Here is a 19,790-nt window from a genome sequence, read left to right as displayed (position 1 = left end):
CAAATTAACTCAACACACAACCATTAATGTCTAAACTGTTGGCAACAAAAGTGAGTACACCTCTAAGTGGAAATGTCCAAATTTGGCCCAAAGTGTCAATATTTTGTGTGGCCACCATTATTTCTCAGCACTGCCTTAACCCTCATGGGCATGGAGTTCACCAGAGCATCACAGGTTGCCACTGGAGTCCTCTTCCACTCCTCCCTGAAAACATCACGGAGCTGGTGGATGTGCGCTCCCCCACCTTCCATTTGAGGATGCCCCACAGATGCTCAATTGGGTTTAGGTCTGGAGACATGCTTGGTCAGTCCATCACCTTTACCTTCAGCTTCTTTAGCAAGGCAGTGGTCGTCTTGGAGGTGTGTTTGGGGTCGTTATCATGTCGGAGTACTGTCCTGTGGTCCAGTCTCCGAAGGGAGGGGATCATGCTCTGCTTCAGTATGTCACAGTACATGTTGGCATTCATGGTTCCCTCAATAAACTGTAGCTCCCCAGTCCCGGTAGCACTCATGCAGGCCCAGACCATGACACTCCCACCACCAGGCTTAACTGTGGGCAAGACACACTTGTCTTTGTACTCCTCACCTGGGTGCTGCCACACATGCTTGACACCATCTGAACCAAATAAGTTTATCTTGGTCTCATCGAACCACAGGACGTGATTCCAGTAATCCATGTCCTTAGTCTGCTTGTCTTCAGCAAACTGTTTCCGAGCTTTTTTGTGCATCATCTTTAGAAAAGGCTTGAACTTCCGGTGACCGATATGAGATAGAGTGAGAGCGATAACACCAAATTTAACACACCTGCTCCCCATTCACACCCCAGACCTTGTAACACTAATCAGTCACATGACACTGGGGAGGGAAAATGGCTAATTAGGCCCAATTTGGACATTTCCACTTGTGGGGTGTACTCACTTTAGACATTAATGGCTGTGTGTTAAATTTTTTTTGAGGGGACAGCAAATTTACACTGTTATACGGGCTATACGCTTACTGCTTTTTATTTTAGCAGAGTGTAATTTATTCAGTGTTGTCACATGAAAAGAAATAATACAATATTTACAAAAATGTGAGAGGTGTAAACAAGTAAGTAATGGAACTCAATGACTCTTAGCATGAAGTACTTGCCTGCTGCTGCGGCCGACAACTAAACAAACAAATTGCTCTGAAAGTGCCAATACAAACATGATTTTTAGAGCAGTAAAACCCGTATGACAATGATTTCATCAGTAAAAGAACAGCTTTTTTTTTTTTTTTAAATGCATAAAATGCAAAAAACAACTTTGGCCAGGATTTGTGACTAAGAGGAAAAAAAACTGGATATATCTAATTTTGAATACCCTGGGTTGTCTACTTTTACAAATAGTATGCCAATGTGCGAGTCATTTTCATTCCTGTGCTGACCTACAGTCAGTAGGAAACCCATACATGGGGAGCATCGTTGCACTCATGGGACTTCACAGCATATAAATATGTGTGTTTTATTGCAGTAGAAGCTAGCAATATTACAACATGCACAGGTAAAATACCATGCAGAACTTTACATTTTATTTAAATTGTATTTCATATATAAATATTTGATGTGAAATAAAAGCCCTGTTTCTCCAGAACAAAATTATATATAATAAGTGTGTTTAATGAAAGCAGTAAACTGTAGTAGAACAAACATAAATAAAGTTCCAATTTTTGTTTTGGTTTTGGTTTTGTCAGAACTTGTACAATTTCCCCCATCCTTAAAGGGTTTAATAGCATTTTGAATAAAATGTTCTTAGGTTTATCTTGATTTGTTTCCACAGAACCCAGGAATTGATATTGGTGACATATCGGAAAGAATATCTTTAAGGAAAAACTTAAAATGCAAGAACTTCCAGTGGTATCTCGATAATGTTTATCCAGAAATGAGGCGATACAATAATACTGTGGCTTACGGAGAGGTAAAGTGATGTCAGGTCTTTTACTTCTATAAAGAAAGACCAGTTAGATTAAAAATAAGAGCATACTCATCTTATGCCAATTGAAATAGTACTGTGTTTCTAAAATTTAATTTCGTTAAATCCAAGATTTCAAATTGACCTTTACTTTTAATCCTCTAGCAATGTGTCACATACTTCGCAAAATTTTACATTAATGTTTCATATCTTGCCATGTCCCTTTCTGGAATCTTGCAAATGGATATGCTGAGGTCAATAATCTTTAAAAATAAAAAAATACAAAAATAAACGTCTCCTCATACCATGTGTACCCCTGCCAAATTAGGTCATCAAATATGAAGTATAAAACTAGTATATAAAAACATATATACTTGTTTTGCTATATATGTTAGCACAAAACAGTTCACACCCTCTTAATTAAATTCAAAGTGTATCAAGCATATGCATTTGTAATATATCGTGATGGAGAGTTCTAAAATTAAAGTTAAGAAACATGTCACTGTTTCAAACTTTTAAACATTTCAAAAGTCCTATTTTAAACATTAGAATTGCACTTTTTCGAAACATAAAATGTTAAAGTTAATATTGCCTATGTTATCTTACAAAAATGACTTAATAGTAATGATTAATTTTAAGACTGTCATGAGCATACTTTAAATATGTGATGTGTATCTAGCTATAAATGGATAATAATGTATTTCATTTAAATTAATAATCAGGTTTTATGTCAAACAGCTATTATACTCTGCTTATATTTTCAATTTAACAGTATTGTAAAGATATGGGGTGAAGTTTAACCCCTTAAGGACACATGACATGTGTGACATGTCATGATTCCCTTTTATTCCAGAAGTTTGGTCCTTAAGGGGTTAAGTGGAACATATGACCTCTATCAGTGCATATGTCTTATATTGAAACATTATCATGTGTTTTACAGTAATTTTAACAATGATTTGTATGTATGTGCCTTTATATCTATTGCTATGGCAATGGAGGAGAGTAATACAAATAGGTTAATTAGAGAGTAAAATGAATACAAATAAAACTATCATCCAGATCACAGAGTTATACAGATATATGCAAAAAAAAGTATGTTAGCTCTGCTCACTTTGAAGTATAGGACTGGGGAAAAAAACTATAAGAACAACTTTTTAGAAAATAGATAAGGGATACCTTGCTGCCATGAATATATGAGGTAAATAAATATGCATTAAATATGGCTAAATTTTCCTTATTACTTGCTTATCCATGGCAGCATCACAATAAGGTGATACCCACACATCTGATGGTAGAAAAATAAAACAATCTATCAAAATAGATAAAAAGTAATAATGGCAGTGGAGCGCTGAATCCTAAAGTATGTATAGGTGAGGATAGGGTATAGATATAGGGAAACCTAAACCTACTAAAAAAGACACATAACAGACTGGATAACCCTTCTCTTCTAAATATGTTGCTCGTATACAAGTAACAGGCTCAGTATCAAAATCCAGACATTTGATATCTATAGCACATTCCACAGTTAGATAGATGCATAAAAGTCCAATAATAAATGTTCATCCAGGTGGTCCCATTAAGTAGATAGCTCCATCGTGTAAATCCCAGTGTATATAGAAAAATAGAGAAAAAATATATATGTCTTAAAATATATCTTTCTTAATCACAACTTAGAGATTTACTTATTATACATTTACTTTATTTGAGGTATTCCTCATAAGAAATGAAATGCGTTAAAAATATTAATTTGTCACAGACAGTCTGTGTCTCCGTCTAAAACAAAGTGATTTATAGATTTCATGCAGTCCAGACCTGTGCTCAGTCTCTCGGCGTCCCGAGACAGCAAGATAAAATAGCTGATGTAGATTCAGATCACGGTCCTCTGCACGATCTAAGTGCTAGCTGGCAGTAGTGGGAGTCAGTTCCTCTCCAAACGCATTTCTCTGCTTTGGCAGCTTTCTCAATGGATGTGGACTGACTGCCGAAAGAGTCTTATATAGCGGCTGTTTGTTATATAAGACCCTTTCGGCAGTCAGTCCACATCCATTGAGATCATGCAGAGGACCGTGACATCACCGCTGGTAGTCCAGTGGCTCGGGGAGAAGGTAAAGGGGAGATTTACTTACCAGAATCTGTCCCTTGCAGAAACCGCCGTCATCTTTTGGTTGTTCCGCCTGGAACGCCAACTTCACTGCTCAACTCTTGCGCATGCACTATTGTACAGCATCAAGGTCTATGGAAAATCCAGCAAGACTGTGGGATCCCCCATAGACAGAGCAAATGTGTTGCGGTGTTGTGGGATTGACACTTCTAGATGGCGGTAGCTTCACCCAGTTTCTAGAAGTATCAAAAGTAGTAGACATTCTGATATAAAGTAGTAGGGGGAGGGGGAGGAATGACAGTGCCACTTTAAACACACAATTAGACAGAGTGTTTTAAAGTTAAAGGAACACTATAGAGTCAGGAACACAAACATGTATTCCTGACCCTATAGTGTTATAACCACCATCTAGCCCCCCTGTTCCCCTCTTGCCTCCCTAAATTTAGTCTTACTTGTATATAAGTCTGCACCTGCTGCCTCTGCACATGTCCTGCCTGCTGTCTGCTGACATCATGAGAAGTGGAGGTCTGAGCAAATCACAATGCTGAGACTGTCAAGTAGGCAGATCAGGGGCAGAGCCAGCACAAGTGAAACACAGCCCTGGCCAATCAGCATCTCCTCATATAGATGAATTGAATCAATGATTCTCCATGAGGAAAGTTCAGTGTCTGCATGCAGAGGGAGAAGACACTGAATGACAGTCACAGTGTGCAGCACTGCCCCATGAAGCACCTCTAGTAGCCATCTGAGGAGTGGCCAGTGGAGTTATCCTACTGCATTTTCTCTTAAAAGACATTTTTTAATTAAAAAAAAGTCTGAAGGGAATGATTCTACTCCCCATAACAGATACAATAAGCTGTAGTCGTTATGGTGGCTATAGTGTCATTTTAATATATCTTTAAAAAAATAGAAGGAATACACACCACAACGCAATAATCAAAGAAAAACAATTACATGTGCAATCTTTGTACTGCATTAGTCAAATGCATGAAACATAAACATAAAACAAATACAGGTATAAAAACAAGATTCATATTTACTCACAATGGGTGTATAATAACAACAAAAAGAAAAATAATGTTCCTTGGGAAATATCAGCAGGTTTTTTTTCAGAAAGATTGTAGTCAGTTCATGGTAATCTAGCATTACTAATATCAGCTAGTACAAGGGTTGTAAACCTATGGGCAGCAAGCCATATAATGCCTTCCTTCTAAAATCCTGGGCTTCCAGTCTTGAGTAGGGTTAGCACAACCCTAATGCAGGCCAGGAGTATGCTTTGGGCTTCCAAGGAGGGGTGTCACGGGTGGCAGTCCTAAGAATGGGACCCTGTGCCTGATGTAGTTGATGAGGAATCTTCAACGTGGTAGTGGATAAGTAGGGTCTGGTGCAGGGTAACCGCACGCCCCCTGGTGTTGAGCACCAGCGTTTGTGCGGCCACTTACCAAGACCGTGTGCAGCTTATATGAATGCGAGGAGCAGATGATATGCTGAGATGTATCCAGTACTAGAAACAAGGTAAGACTAGAATAGGCACCAAACAAGACAAAACTAGTAGAACCCAGAACCAGAAAAGGATAGAAAGTAAAACCCAGAACATCTACACAATACATAAGGGAAACATTGGCAGGACAGGACTTTACATGGACTGGGAATACAAAATAAAACAAGACGATGTATAAGGCAAAACAAGAGGAGACATAACTAAGTACTATATATGTAAAACATTGGAGATTGACATACATAAATGGCCAAGATGTATGCAGCCCACCACTGCGCCAAAGTACTCCAAGTACGGTGGGGCCTATCTGCCTATATATGCATGACTAAATAAACCATAATAAAACACACACAGCACTTACCTGGAAGAAAGGGGCAGATGACTTGGAGCAACTGCCTGCAGGAACCAACTGAAACAAAAGGATTAAAAGGAAAGGTGTGGCAACATAAAACAAACATTTAAAGGAATCCAAGAGACTGGGAATTCCAGGAACGGAATACAGGAATGAACCCAGAAAACCCAGCATAAAGAAAACCATACATAGAATAGAAAACCATAAAAACCAAGAAAAACCAAACAAGAATTGTAAAAAGAGTACTGGATAACAGAAGCCAAGGACAGCCCTCTAAACAGGACAGAGAATGTCCTGATAAGGGGGACACAAAAACTGACCTGTGCTTTGGTACTTTCACTATGTCAGAGTAGGCACTTCCATACTTGCACAGCAGGCGCAGTGGTCTGTCCAGAGATGGAGTGAGGGTACAGTACAGGGAGGAAGCTGTGTACTTACTGTGCACTCCATGCACAACTCCCCTGCATGCTCTGTAGTGGTATGTGACATCACTCTGGCTCCAACATCACTGCAAGTTGTGTATACAAACTGTACACAAATATCAGTGTTCCCAGAAGAACCACTGGTCACCAGGGAAATGATCCACTAAGTATATGTGTGTTGGGGGGGAGCAGGGGGAGTTAGGAGAGGGGTGAGCGGTGGTTGTGAATGTGTGTGTGAGCAGGGTGTGCTTAATAATGTGTCTCTAATCGGGCATCCTTAAATGTGTAAATGCCAAATAAGTATGCCAAATAAGTATACCAAATTAGAGAGTTATTTACTAAAATGGCAAAAGTTTAAAATTAAGAAAAGGGCTATTAGTAATAGGGATCTTTCAGCTCTTTAACAGTTAGTTTCCTAGTTTGGTATCCTTATATATGACAATTCCACCTTTCTTTCTCTATTGAACCTATAAAAATGGAGACAAGGAACCCTGTACAGTCTCTAATAACACATTTTCCCTATATAACTGCATTGGATGCAAACACAAAATGTATTAGTTTCTGACAGTCCTTGATTAAAATTTTTAGTTATACTTTAATTGTACTATAGGCAAAATATTGCTATATTGTCCATGTGTATAATTTAAAGTGAACATTTATTTTTGACAGAACTAAATATAAGTCGGGCTGAAGGACTTCTGTCAATCTATCACTAGAATTTTACTTCCAAAAGTCATAAAGAAATGTTTAAAGGGAAATGGTGCATTCATGTTTAGTAGTCTTAAATATTATCAGTGTCAGCATTACCCTGAAACCACTATACTTTTTTCCACAGCTCCGGAACAACAAAGCAAAAGATGTCTGTTTAGATCAAGGCCCACAGGAAAATCATACCGCTATAATGTACCCGTGTCATGGATGGAGTCCTCAGGTTTGTATTTTTCTATTTGTTTTATGGTTCACAGTTCATCAGCTATAATCACATATAGAACATTATAAAGATTTACACAACCGAGCAGTAATAGGCTTGGTAATTCTAAAATAATGAGCTTGTGGTGACTGCATAGCCGAGGGGCTTGTTTATCAAATGCAAGCATTCATAAAATCAGTCAAGTGGCATTATATCTCTTTTCTTATCACATCTAATTATCAAAGCACATCTGCAGCTGATTGATTACTTCTATAAAATAAATAATGATAATAATATTAAGCTTTAAGATTTTCTGAAATGAAAGACAAAAGGAGAAACAGAAGCCTTAAGAAGCCTTCATTCACTGGTATGCTTTAAAAATATAAAGTACATGCGTATTATTTCTATTAGTAATTTACCATTACACACAGGTACATGTTTACATGGTAATCTAGATTGGGAAAAAAAAAAGTCAATAAAGTTCTACTTTTAAAACGTATTGCTCTCCTTTATGCTGTTGATCAAAAAGAAAGCAAATCCCCCTCCCTTTTTGTTACAATGATGCAACAAAAAGGGAAGAAAATCTTTCTTAAATCCATGACAATTAGATTTCTCCTGGGATCAACAACCTGTTTACATGCATTTCAATTATATCCTTGAATATTCTGTTCATGCAAAAAAAAGCATTCATGACTTTTAAAAACATCTGTAGAATCTGATAAGACAATTTATTGAGGCATTCCACATTTTTATTGTTCTTACTGTAAAGAACCCTTTCCTCTGCTGCAAAGACCTCTCGTCTTTTGTATGTTCTGTTAATGAACAGGTTACAGGGGTCCTCAAACTCCGGCCCCCCAGATGTTGCTGAACTACAACTCCCATGATTCTCTGGCTTTTTATGTAATTCAAAGAACCATGGGCATTGTATTTTAGCAACATCTGGTGGGCCGGAAATTGAGGACACCTGGGTTAGAACATAGCAGTTTCTTCTAGCAACAGGTTAGAATATAGTGGTTTGTTCTGGCCCTGCACACATTTGTATAGTGCTCTCATATCTGAGAGGCCTTTGTTCTAAAAAAACAAATGCAGTTTTTCTAGCCTTTCTCCATAACTAATGCTTTTCATCTAACTTTTTCATTTTGTAGCTCACCTCGCACTTTTTCTAGTTGTGCTATGTCCTTCTTTAAAACTGGTTCCCAATATTACACCATATATTCAGGGCGGCCTCTTGATTTATAAAGAGGCAAAATGATATTTTGATCATGTGAATCAATACCCATTTTATACATGGCAGCACCTAACTAGCCTTTCCAATAGCAGACTAGCATTGCATAATGTTGCCTAGTTTATCTGGAATGTTTCACAAATCATTGCAATTTGATGTTATCCCCAATTTAACCACATTTAATGCATGACTTTAAATGTATCTGTATTTAATCCTCTTTAGAGAAGTCATATTTTCACAGATTATTTATAAACAGGTTCATGAAAAGTGGACCCATGACAGAACCCTGAGGCACTCCACTTTTGTACAGTTTAAGAAATTGCCATCAACAACTACTCTCTGAATTCTATCTTTAACCCCTTAAGGACCAAACTTCTGGAATAAAAGGGAATCATGACATGTCACACATGTCATGTGTCCTTAAGGGGTAAAAGGACCACTATAGGCACCAAGACCACTTCAGCTTAATGAAGTGGTCTGGGTGCCAGGTCCATCTAGGATTAACCCTTTCTGCTGTAAACATAGCAGTTTCAGAGAAACTGCTATGTTTACCTATGGGTTAATCCAGCATCTAGTGGCTGTCTCATTGACAGCCGCTAGAGGTGCTTCCGCGCTTCTCACTGTGATTTTCATTGAGAATGCTTTCCTATGGACAGGCTGAATGTGCGCGCGGCTCTTGCCACGAATGCGCATTCAGCTGATGATGGCGAAAAGGAGGAGGAGAGTTCCCCACGCCGAGGGAGCCCGGCGGGGGAAAACAGGTACAATTTAACCCCTTCCATCCCCTAGAGCCTGGCGGGAGGGGGGCCCTGAGGGTGGGGGGACCTAGAGACCCTATAGTGCCAGGAAAATGAGTATGTTTTCCTGGCACTGTAGTGGTCATTTAAGCCAATGTTCTTGTTAAACACTATTTTCCTCTAAACCAGTTTGAATAGTAACCTATTTGAATATGTATATTTTAAAATATATGTTTTGCTGGAATTTCCTATTTTAAAACCCATGAAATCCCACTGGTTTCTTCCTTTAATAATATTTCTAGAAATGTAAATGGAATTGCTGGCATGCATATGTAATATATACCTTTTGGGAATTCCTCACTTGGAATGTACTCTCATCATGTCGACTTTAAACTACCAATGTGCCATATGTTCTAGGATGGGAGCTTTGATATTGATACTATGTCTAAAATAGAATTCCCTGATATCAGTAGTTGTCCAATTAACTCCTTAACTATAACTATATTTAATGTATTTACAAAAACAACTTTCATTTAATGAGGTGGTTTAGTGTAAAGATCTTGTCCCTGCAATCTCACAGCATCAATGGAAAAATGGCTTTATTTTCAATCAGATCTTACAACACAATGTGCTGTCTTTATACATTTGTAGTTCATGGTTCTGTTAATAAAATACATGATAAAAGTTAAATAAGTAAATGGAGGTAGTATTAGTCTGTCATTGATTGTATTAGTCAAATGGACATCTGGGCTATAGGGTCAATCAAGGTGTTGGAAATGTGGTCGGGAGAGCTGCTTTTGCATTCTACTCAGGTAGGGTGGGAGCTTCTCAGAAAAGCTCTTAAACACAAGACTGGAAAGGTGAAGATTCCAGCGATAGCCAGTTTAGCTCATTTGTCATATCGCAATGATAGGTCATATAATTACATTGTAGCACAAAGCGGCAGATTGAGTTATAAAATGTTATAAGTTTATAAAGGTCGGTTTGCGGTGCAGGGGCATACACTACACCCCCATATTCAGTTATCGGCATTATTATTTGTTGCACTCTGTTTCCTTACTGTAGGGCTTAGGCAGGATGTGTTCCTGCACAGGGCAACTAGTTTTGGATAAAGTTTTGAAGAGAGTTTTTCAATGTGAATGCCAAAGGAGAGATTGGGGTCTAGCAACATACCTAGATATTTAAAAGAGCATACTGTGGTCAGTGTGGTATTTGAATTTTTTCTGATATGTAGTTGGTAATTTTGTAATTGATGTAATTTAGGTTAGATCATCTTTATCTAGTCATACTACATATGTATTTTATTTGCATGAAATAAAGAAATATGTAGTCTGAACACTCAACACAGTCAATAAACTTAATATCATCTTGTTTAAGATTTTTGTTTTTTTCAAGGGACACTTTAAGTACCAAAACAACTTCAGCTTAAAAAAAGTTGTTTTACTTATTACTTACAAGATCACACCCCTGAAGTCTCACTGCTCAGTTTCCTCTATTTAGCAGTTTAATTACTTTGTTTATGCAGCCCAAATCACTTTCCACATGGTAACTTACACAACCACACACTTCCTTAAAAATCTTTAATTCTTCCACTTTCCTTATAGTAAAATCTTTAATTTATAAGTTTGTGTCTTCTGCTTTTTTAATTGCCTGCTAGAGACTGCAGCAGTGTGTAATTGCAGTTTATTTGACAAAGCAGAAGATAACTTCCGAAGTAAACACACTGTGCTATAAAAATGAAATATTTTATTTAATCTTTGTGAGTCACAACTGTAGTTTTTTTTTTTTAAGACTTTAAGACTTTATATAAATATGCAGAGGTAGAAGGGTGTTGGTAGGCATTTTACTTTAATGTTCGGAATTAACTGAAAATAATATCTTAGGCATCCCCCTTTTAAAGTAATTATACATCCAGTGAGGCAAATTATGTTTTAAATTGTGATGTTTAGTCTAAACATTTTCTTCTTTTAGATGATGAATGTACACTCTAGGCACCAAAACCACTGTGCTTATTGGGACACATCGGCACCATAACCATTTATTATTCAATTGGGATTTGAACCGTATGGTTAAGTAAGTCCCAGCGATTCTAGCTGGAGACTGAGGTAGACTGGAGACTGAGACTTGTATAAGGCTATAACTCAATTAGGATTTGAACCCTATTGTTAAGTACGGTAGGTCCCAGGGATTCTACCTGGAGACTGAGGTATTGGTGTTTATTCATATAAAGATTAGGATCTAAATTAAGATCTTCCTTTTTATTTTCCCTTAACTAGGATTCCTCATATCTCTTCATATACATATATACTTTCTGTTCTAATGGACTACAATTGTTGATGATTATTGGATAATAGCTTGTTACAATCTTGTAGAATTCATCTGTTTCCCTGGTAACCTAAGTATTAATTTAATTTATCCTGCCTTAACCTACCTATTATCGGAACATTTAGCTAAAAAGCAGGTTACCTTATAGGGAAAATACTTTTTAGTCATTCTCATTGAATAAGGTCCCTTCACAAGACACAGGATTATTATAATGTGGTAGTTATCCTCTTATAATATCATGCTATGGACACTGGTTCAAATCCGTCTCCTGTGATATCTGAGTGGCCTTTTTCTTTTTAATGTGAACAGTGATCTCTTTCTAATCCTTTGTATAATAAAAATAGATATACGATTTTTATCGATTTTTTTCCAAAAGTATAGGCTGTGATATATTTTACTTGTGTTTTGTGTATCCTAATATTACACTAGAATTTTTGACAATTTTCAATCATTAAAACCCTAACCATTTTACCTCAGTGGTTAATCTTATCTTCGTTATGGACGCCATCTTAAGGGGTTAAAGGACCACTCTAGTGCCAGGAAAACATACTCGTTTTCCTGGCACTAGAGTGCCCTGAGGGTGCCCCCACCCTCAGGGTCCCCCTCCCGCCCGGCTCTGGAAAGGGGAAAGGGGTAAAAACTTACCTTTTTCCAGCGGTGGGCGGAGAGCTCTCCTCCTCCGCTCCTCCTCTTCTCCTCCCCGTCGGCTGAATGCGCACGCACAGCAAGAGCTGCGCGCGCATTCAGCCGGTCACATAGGAAAGCATTCATAATGCTTTCCTATGGACGCTTGCGTGCTCTCACTGTGATTTTCACAGTGAGAATCACGCAAGCGCCTCTAGCGGCTGTCAGTGAGACAGCCACTAGAGGAAATAGGGGAAGGCTTAACCCATTCACAAACATAGCAGTTTCTCTGAAACTGCTATGTTTATGAAAAAATGGGTTAACCCTAGAAGGACCTGGCACCCAGACCACTTCATTAAGCTGAAGTGGTCTGGGTGCCTAGAGTGGTCCTTTAAGGTCCTCCAAACCTCTAGATACCATATCAACTTTATTTAAATTAAGTTGTTATGGTGCCCGGAGTGGTACTTTCATGTAGTAGTTTTAGTGCAAAGACTCTGTCCCTGCAGTATTGTCTGTGATAGCGCAGACTCCACTTATTGTTATGGTTGTATTTTTATGTTAAACCCTTACTGTTATTTTATTATTATGTTAAGCATATTCTAAGAGAAAGAGAGAGACTTGTGTATGTGCCAGGGTTCTGACTGTCCCAACTGTTGTTCTCTCTCTGAAGTTGCTGTCTCTGGTTGTCAGCTGACTGACAATATCCAAATAAATCGGAAAGTTTATAGTACAAAAACAGTGATTTAGGCTCTGTTATTGCTAAGATGACATCAGAAACTGAATCTAAAGCTAAAATGGAGCATACAATATGTAAATACAGTTATAGCATTAGAGTGTCCCTTAATGTTTACAGGATATGTCTACCTGTGCTCTTTTTATACGTTACAAAACACAGGTGTTGTTTTTCATTTCCAGCTTGGCCGATATACTAAAGAAGGATACCTTCACCTTGGAACACTTGGAAGCACGTTTCTCGTGCCTGATACTCGCTGTTTAGTTGATAATAAGAAAAGCAAATTCCCACAACTTATGGATTGTGACAAAGTAAAAAGCACACTACATAAACGCTGGAGCTTTATACAGGTAAATCTATTTTATGGGGTTAGCGAGTTGGGGGGGAGGGGGGGAAGGGTTATTATCAGCCCTTTATGAGAAGCGACAACTTTGGAAACCAGTTGGAAAGCAGTTGCTAAGTTGCAGTTAGCAGTTCCCATAGAACGCAATGGCTGGTTGCTGGTAACTGTCTATCACTGCTTTTAAAATGTAGCAGTCAGTAGCAGCCATTACTCACTAATGATAGCAACAGGTTTTTCAATGAGTAGCCGCTGGCCAGGAAAAACAAGTGACAAGTTTGCCATGATATTGCTCTACTCCATGAGATATTTACATAACCAACAAATGTTACCAATTATCATATTTTTTTCTATAGGATCTATAAGCCCTTTTTTTTACATGTTGTCAAAAATAATTACCTTTCCAAATCTTCTCTCCGTTGTCCCTCTACAAGTAGTAATCACCATAGCTTGGCCACTTGGAATGAGAGTGAAAAGTAAACGTCCTCAAGTGCATGCTATATCAAACACGCACAATTAATCCCACATACAACTTAAAATATATCATACCATGTGCATTGTTTTCTTGTACTTTACTAACAACTTATATAAAATGTATATCCATCAAATCTCCCCATAACTTTGGATGATGCCAGGTATAATAATAATAAAGTTAATATCTCACATATAGTAATGTCGTCATAACATGTTTTTCATTGATTTGAGAAGAGTTAAAATGTATTCATCAGAAAAGTGCATTAAAAGCTTGCCAGTATACACCCTTATCCGCTTGAGGCACAATGTCATTAAGACAGGTGTATGCATAATTAGCCTGTCTTATTCACGGATTTCATTACCTGACATTGCGCAAAAAATGCAGAGTTAATTGTGGCTAAAGCCATCCGTGATGGGGTAATTGAAGTCAGTATTAACCACGAGAAAGGCTACGTCCTGTCTAAAGAAACAATTGATATTTACTCTACCCGGGAGCCCCAGCTGGCTTTCCACCAGCACATCTCTTTCTGTCTAGACATTCACATGTCTGTTAAGGCAATGAGGTTCCCCCCAAAATCCTACAACAAAGATCTGGAGTCTGCAAAGGAACGCCGGGAGATAGAACAGCAAGACTTAGAATTTGCTAAAGAAATGGCAGAAGATGATGATGACGGATTTTCTTGACCTTTATCCAATTCTCGGTGACCTTCTAGCTTTGTTTATATGTGGGTAAAGTTTTGTTCTTCAGTCTTGGTTCTGTTCCTTTTTGTATGGCCTTCATGTTCCCCTTAGCCACATCTGCATGTCCATTCACTTCAGAGATGAAAGTTTTCACACATGACGAAAACAGGACTGCATGGTTCCAGTCATCTTTGTAACAGTTTTTGGGGCAGAGTTTTTTTTTTGTTTTTTTTTTATGATGAAGAAAATCTGACCATTCAGAAATCACATTATTCTGATTTGTAGCTGTTAAATCATATTCGAAACAGTAAAGTAACAAATGTATTATGGCAACAACAAAAAAATTGGATCCAATGTTCCTATATGCCACTTCGGTAATTTTGGTAATGCAGTGATGTGCTAGTTATTGTCCTGTGTTTGCACAGTAATAATTTTAGGCAAGAAATCAGTAACAGAAGTATTTATTATTATTTGGTGAGAATAACACAGAAAGGTTCAGAACACAGTCATTTGCTTTGTAACCAAATTGGTTGGGAAAAAAAAGCTTGTCTGTAAGCTTAGTTTAATCAATTATGTTCTATATTTTTTTCATTTTTCTTCTATTACATTAAGTATCATTAGACTTTTACGGTAGTTCAAAATTTATTTACCAAAATGAATTTATGAATAGTGATGTCGTGAACATAAAATTTTCCGTTCGCGAACAGCGAACGCAAACTTCTGCAAATGTTCGCGAACGGGCGAACCAGCGAACCGCCATACACTTCAATAGGCAGGCAAATTTTAAAACACACAGGGACTCTTTCTGGCCACAATAGTGATGGAAAAGTTGTTTCAAGGGGACTAACACCTGGACTGTGGCATGCCGGAGGGGGATCCATGGCAAAACACCCATGGAAAATTACATAGTTGATGCAGAGTCTGGTTTTAATCCATAAAGGGCATAAATCACCTAACATTCCTAAATTGTTTGGAATAACGTGCTTTAAAACATCAGGTATGATGTTGTATCGATCAGGTAGTGTAAGGGTTATGCCCGCTTCACAGTGACAGACCAAACTCCCCGTTTAACGCACCGCAAACAACCGCAAACAGTCAATTTGCACAACTGCAAACTCCCCATTTGCACAAGGTTGGATACCAAGCTAGCCATGTCCCGTTCCTTGTCCTCACTGATGTCATTGAAGGTCTCTTCCTCCACCCAGCCACATACAACACCAAGGGTCCCCGAAAGGTGACAACAAGCCCCCTGTATTTTTTTTTTTTTAAATGTATACTACTGTTACACCAGATATGAGTTGCACTTGTGTGACACTGTGCCCTGGCAGGCCCTGAAACGCACACGTGTGAAGGAAACTGACTGCTATTATTTCACAGTCAAATTTCTAGTTTTTTTTTTTTAATGTACACTACTGTTACACCAGATATGAGTTGCACAGGTGTGACACTGTGCCCTGGCAGGCCCTGAAACGCACACGTGTGAAGGAAACTGACTGCTATTATATTACAGTCAAAAAAGTTTTTTGTTTTTTTAAATGCAAGCTATTGTGACACCAGATATGAGTGGTGGCACTGGGCAAGTGGGCACAGTATACGCTGTGAGCCTGACACACACGCCGGCAGGTAGGCAACTGCAATTAGATTACACAGAAAAAAAAAAGCAGACTGATGTTCTAGCCCTAAAAAGGGCTTTTTGGGGTGCTGTCCTTACAGCAGAGATCAGATGAGTCCTTCAGGACTGTAGTGGACACTGAATACACTAGCCTAGCTATCGATTTCCCTATTAAATCAGCAGCAGCTACACTGTCCCTCCTCTCACTAAGAATGCAGCTTCCGGGGGGCGGGACCTAGCTGTCATGGAGGAAAGACGCACTTCGTGTGAGCTCCCTCAATATCTCACTTTAAGCAGCTATCAACAAGCGAATTTCACCCCAGAAGGGGATGACCCATCAATGTTGCTCCTACCTGACCGACCCGACATGCTTAATAGCAGTCAGCAACTCGACAGAGTCTTACTTACCTCCGCGTGGCAAGTGTGGCCTGGTGCTCACCGGGCGGGAGAGGTGGCCGATCTCCCGATACTCGGATGCCCAGGAGCAACTACTTCCCGGCAGGAGCTCCGTTACCCCCCCCTCTCGGACCGGTGGGGGTTATCCAGGTCCACCCCTGAGAGGCTGTCTGGAGCTAATGGGCGCACAGAGCACAGCCGCCCAGGCTGACATGCTCATCTGCGACTCTCCCAATATGGCGGCAGCCGCGTGTCCTCCTGGTACCAGCAAAGCATGGCAGGATATTGAGTCTAAGCTGGACAGACTCTTTAATCAATTTTGGAGGCAAATAAAAAGCAGGAAGCCCCAACAAGCTCCACCACAGCCCCAACAAGCTCCACCACAGCTAAGCAAAGCAGTCCCCATTAAAATCCACCAATGCAAAAGGCATCGAAGACAGGACCGGAGGCACAAACAGAAATGCAGAGCCTGCCCCAAGTCAAGCACTCGCCTCCACCTTAAGCCACCACAATCCCACACCGGACTTGAAGCACCACCGGGACAGATCCGACCACCCGACAAAACAAGCTTCCACCACCTCAAGCTGCGAACCCGGCACTCAGCCAGAGACTTACCTTTGTTGTTCCAGGTATCAGGGACTCCCAGGGTCTGCACCTGGCTCTCAGAAGGGATCGGATGAGCACAAGCAGTAAACAGCAGCCTGCCAAGCATGTCCCACTATAGCCGATCCTCCACACCATGCCTTTGATCACATGAACTGCTCTCTGCACATTAACTAATCGTAAAGTAGCAAGTGTTTAAACATGTCATTATTTCACCTCCTAAAGAGTTTATTGTCGTAGTTCCTTACATGCCTTTACCTTAACCGTTAATGTATTATGTTATTCAATAGTCTCATCTCATGGGGCGACTCACACTTGATTTATAACTAGTGGTGGAGCTGCTGATATAAATACACAGTTGATAACGTGCAAGCTACACCCTAAACATGACAGCCATCTTTCACAACAATGTACTGCTATATACTCATACCCTCAGTGCAACTAGCCATGATATACGCACGTTCAGCCTAGCATGCTCAAATATAACACACTTCTGTCTAAAAAAAATTCAAATAAAAATAATAATAAAAAAAGAATGCAGCTTCAGAATTAATCTAAATTGTATGCTGTCTAGGTGGTGGGAGGGTCTGGGAGGGAGGGTCTGCTGCTGATTGGCTGGAATGTGTCTGCTGACTGTGAGGTACAGGGTCAAAGTTTACTCAAAGAGACGAATAGGGGGCGACCCGAACATCGCATATGTTCGCCATCCGTGGCGAACGCGAACATGCTATGTTCACCAGGAACTATTCGCCAACGAACCGTTCGGGACATCATAAATTATGAACTTGCAAAGTGTGAATATGGGATTGTTTGTGCACTCATTTGCTAAGTTTAAAACTTTTCTGTCTGAGATACAATAGTCATCTTTATCAAACACAGATTAATAATCCAGACTATTCAGGTTTAGTTTAATTAATTTGTCAATTATAGGGAATTCAGAGTGAATTCAAATTGAATTTTATATTTTAGGACAAACAATAACTGAATTTGAAACACTCAGTTATGTTTCAGTTTTGCTGTTTTGGTAAAAAATGTAAATGTACTTTGAATTCAATTTGAATTCTCTATAATACAAAAAAAAAATGATATTTAACGCTTTTTTTCAAGTGGTTTACCTAACCTGTATTTTCGAAGGTAAAAACATAGCTGTACAAGTATGTATGTTTTGTGCTCTAGTAAATGATTATTGTTAGGATTATTTAACAAGGTCATGGCAAAGATGAAATTGCTCTTATGTTGTCTATCTTTACTTTCAGAATGGAGCAATCATGAACAAAGGGACTGGACGTTGCCTTGAGGTTGAAAGCAGGGGAAATGCTGGTATCGATTTGATCCTTAGGAGTTGCACAGGTCAAAGGTGGACAATTAAAAACTTTATTAAATAGGAACAAATCCAGCCAGTATATTGGTTGACCTTCAAGCTGCTGTATGTGGAAGAAAAGGAAACCAAGTCTATCTTTCCAAGATGAATAAAATGTTTATACACACATTTGCCAAATTTTTCACAGTTACATGAAATTCTCCTCTTTTCTTTTAAAGCTGGCATGGGTTCAGAACTTTATCTTGCAGAATTTAAATTTAACTGCATCCATTATGTTTATTCTTGGGAATTTTTAATGGGCCATTACAAATCTATTCAGTTTGCATGCTTGTTGGTTTGTTAAATTACTTAACGTCTTTTTAGGCTACCACCGAAGTTTCACTTTAATCCCAAAGGATAATTGGCACAAACAAAAACTTTTTATTTCTTGCAGAAAAGGTAACACTTCAGATGCCGTGATGATGTTCAATACATTGTGAAGACATGTATTTTTCACTCATTTGGCATACAAAAGGCTGCAAGTATATGAATCACATAGTTTAGCATCAACATTTCTTTTTTTGTTTTAGCTGAATACTCCAAAAAGGGTCAGCTACAAATTAACAGTTGTCAAAATACTATGAAAAATCCATGCCACTATGAATGCCATATGTTAAATATTTGCCTGCAATGCTTTTCTTTTTTCAACTGAAATCGGTCATTCTTTAATAAAAAGGTCACATTTAATTTACAGAGGAATATGGTATCTCTTGATTATATTGCTGTGTAAGGGACTTTAGGTTTGTGAAAATGATTTTCTTTGTTCTGTTAAGCCATGCCTATTTATTACCATTACATTTCAAACAAGCTTCACAAATATATACTGATAATTAAAATGTCTGAACATGGAGCCATTAAGTGTTGTACTAAATACTTAATGAGTATTTCCCCTTTGATTTTTATTAATTCCCCAGATCAGTTCTTTTTTTGCTACCGGCAAATTAACAAAAATAAGCAAGGCTATTATGCTCTATTAGACCACAGTTGCAATTATATTACAAGAACTATTGTGCACAGATCAAACTCATTAAGATTAATTTTAGGTTTTGGCACACATTTGGTAATACACCCTGCAAACAAATTGGATGCTGACTTTTATGTCAATTCGTTTCTTGTTTTGTGTTAACTCACAAAGTAATACTACAGGTGCCAGCAATAATGAAATGATTGTGAAAAATATCACAATAAGGTTACAAGATACTCAAATTCTACAAGCATTACTCTGGTTGTGTGTATTCTTATTTAGCATCCGTGTGGGTATAGAAAGCAAGGGGAAGCATTGAGACAAATCCACCCTCCCAAGAAACTCTAGTGGGGGAATGAGAGGATTAAGAACCCTCAAGTCATGATGTAGAATTTTAAATCATAGGTTTTTTTTTTAAATCAAAGGAGTTTGTTATATCCATATTTATAGTTCAACAAAAAGATGCAAAAATATGTATGGACAGATCTTCATTGGATAATGTA

General features: G+C 38.5%; 1 protein-coding gene across 1 annotated transcript in view; it reads left to right on the top strand.

The window, feature by feature from the left end:
- GALNT17 (polypeptide N-acetylgalactosaminyltransferase 17) overlaps positions 1-19,014 on the top strand; it is a 690,917-nt gene extending 671,903 nt beyond the window's left edge. The window contains exons 8-11 of the mRNA XM_063457373.1: positions 1,799-1,936; positions 7,139-7,234; positions 13,040-13,207; positions 18,220-19,014. Coding sequence (XP_063313443.1) covers positions 1,799-1,936; positions 7,139-7,234; positions 13,040-13,207; positions 18,220-18,348 — 531 coding nt within the window. The 3' untranslated portion in view covers positions 18,349-19,014. The remainder of the gene's footprint in view (positions 1-1,798; positions 1,937-7,138; positions 7,235-13,039; positions 13,208-18,219) is intronic.
- Positions 19,015-19,790: the final 776 nt, after the last annotated feature.

This window comes from Pelobates fuscus, chromosome 1 (assembly GCF_036172605.1).
Source record: "Pelobates fuscus isolate aPelFus1 chromosome 1, aPelFus1.pri, whole genome shotgun sequence".
Lineage (NCBI taxonomy): Eukaryota > Metazoa > Chordata > Amphibia > Anura > Pelobatidae > Pelobates > Pelobates fuscus.
This window is presented reverse-complemented; position numbering and strand designations above follow the sequence as displayed.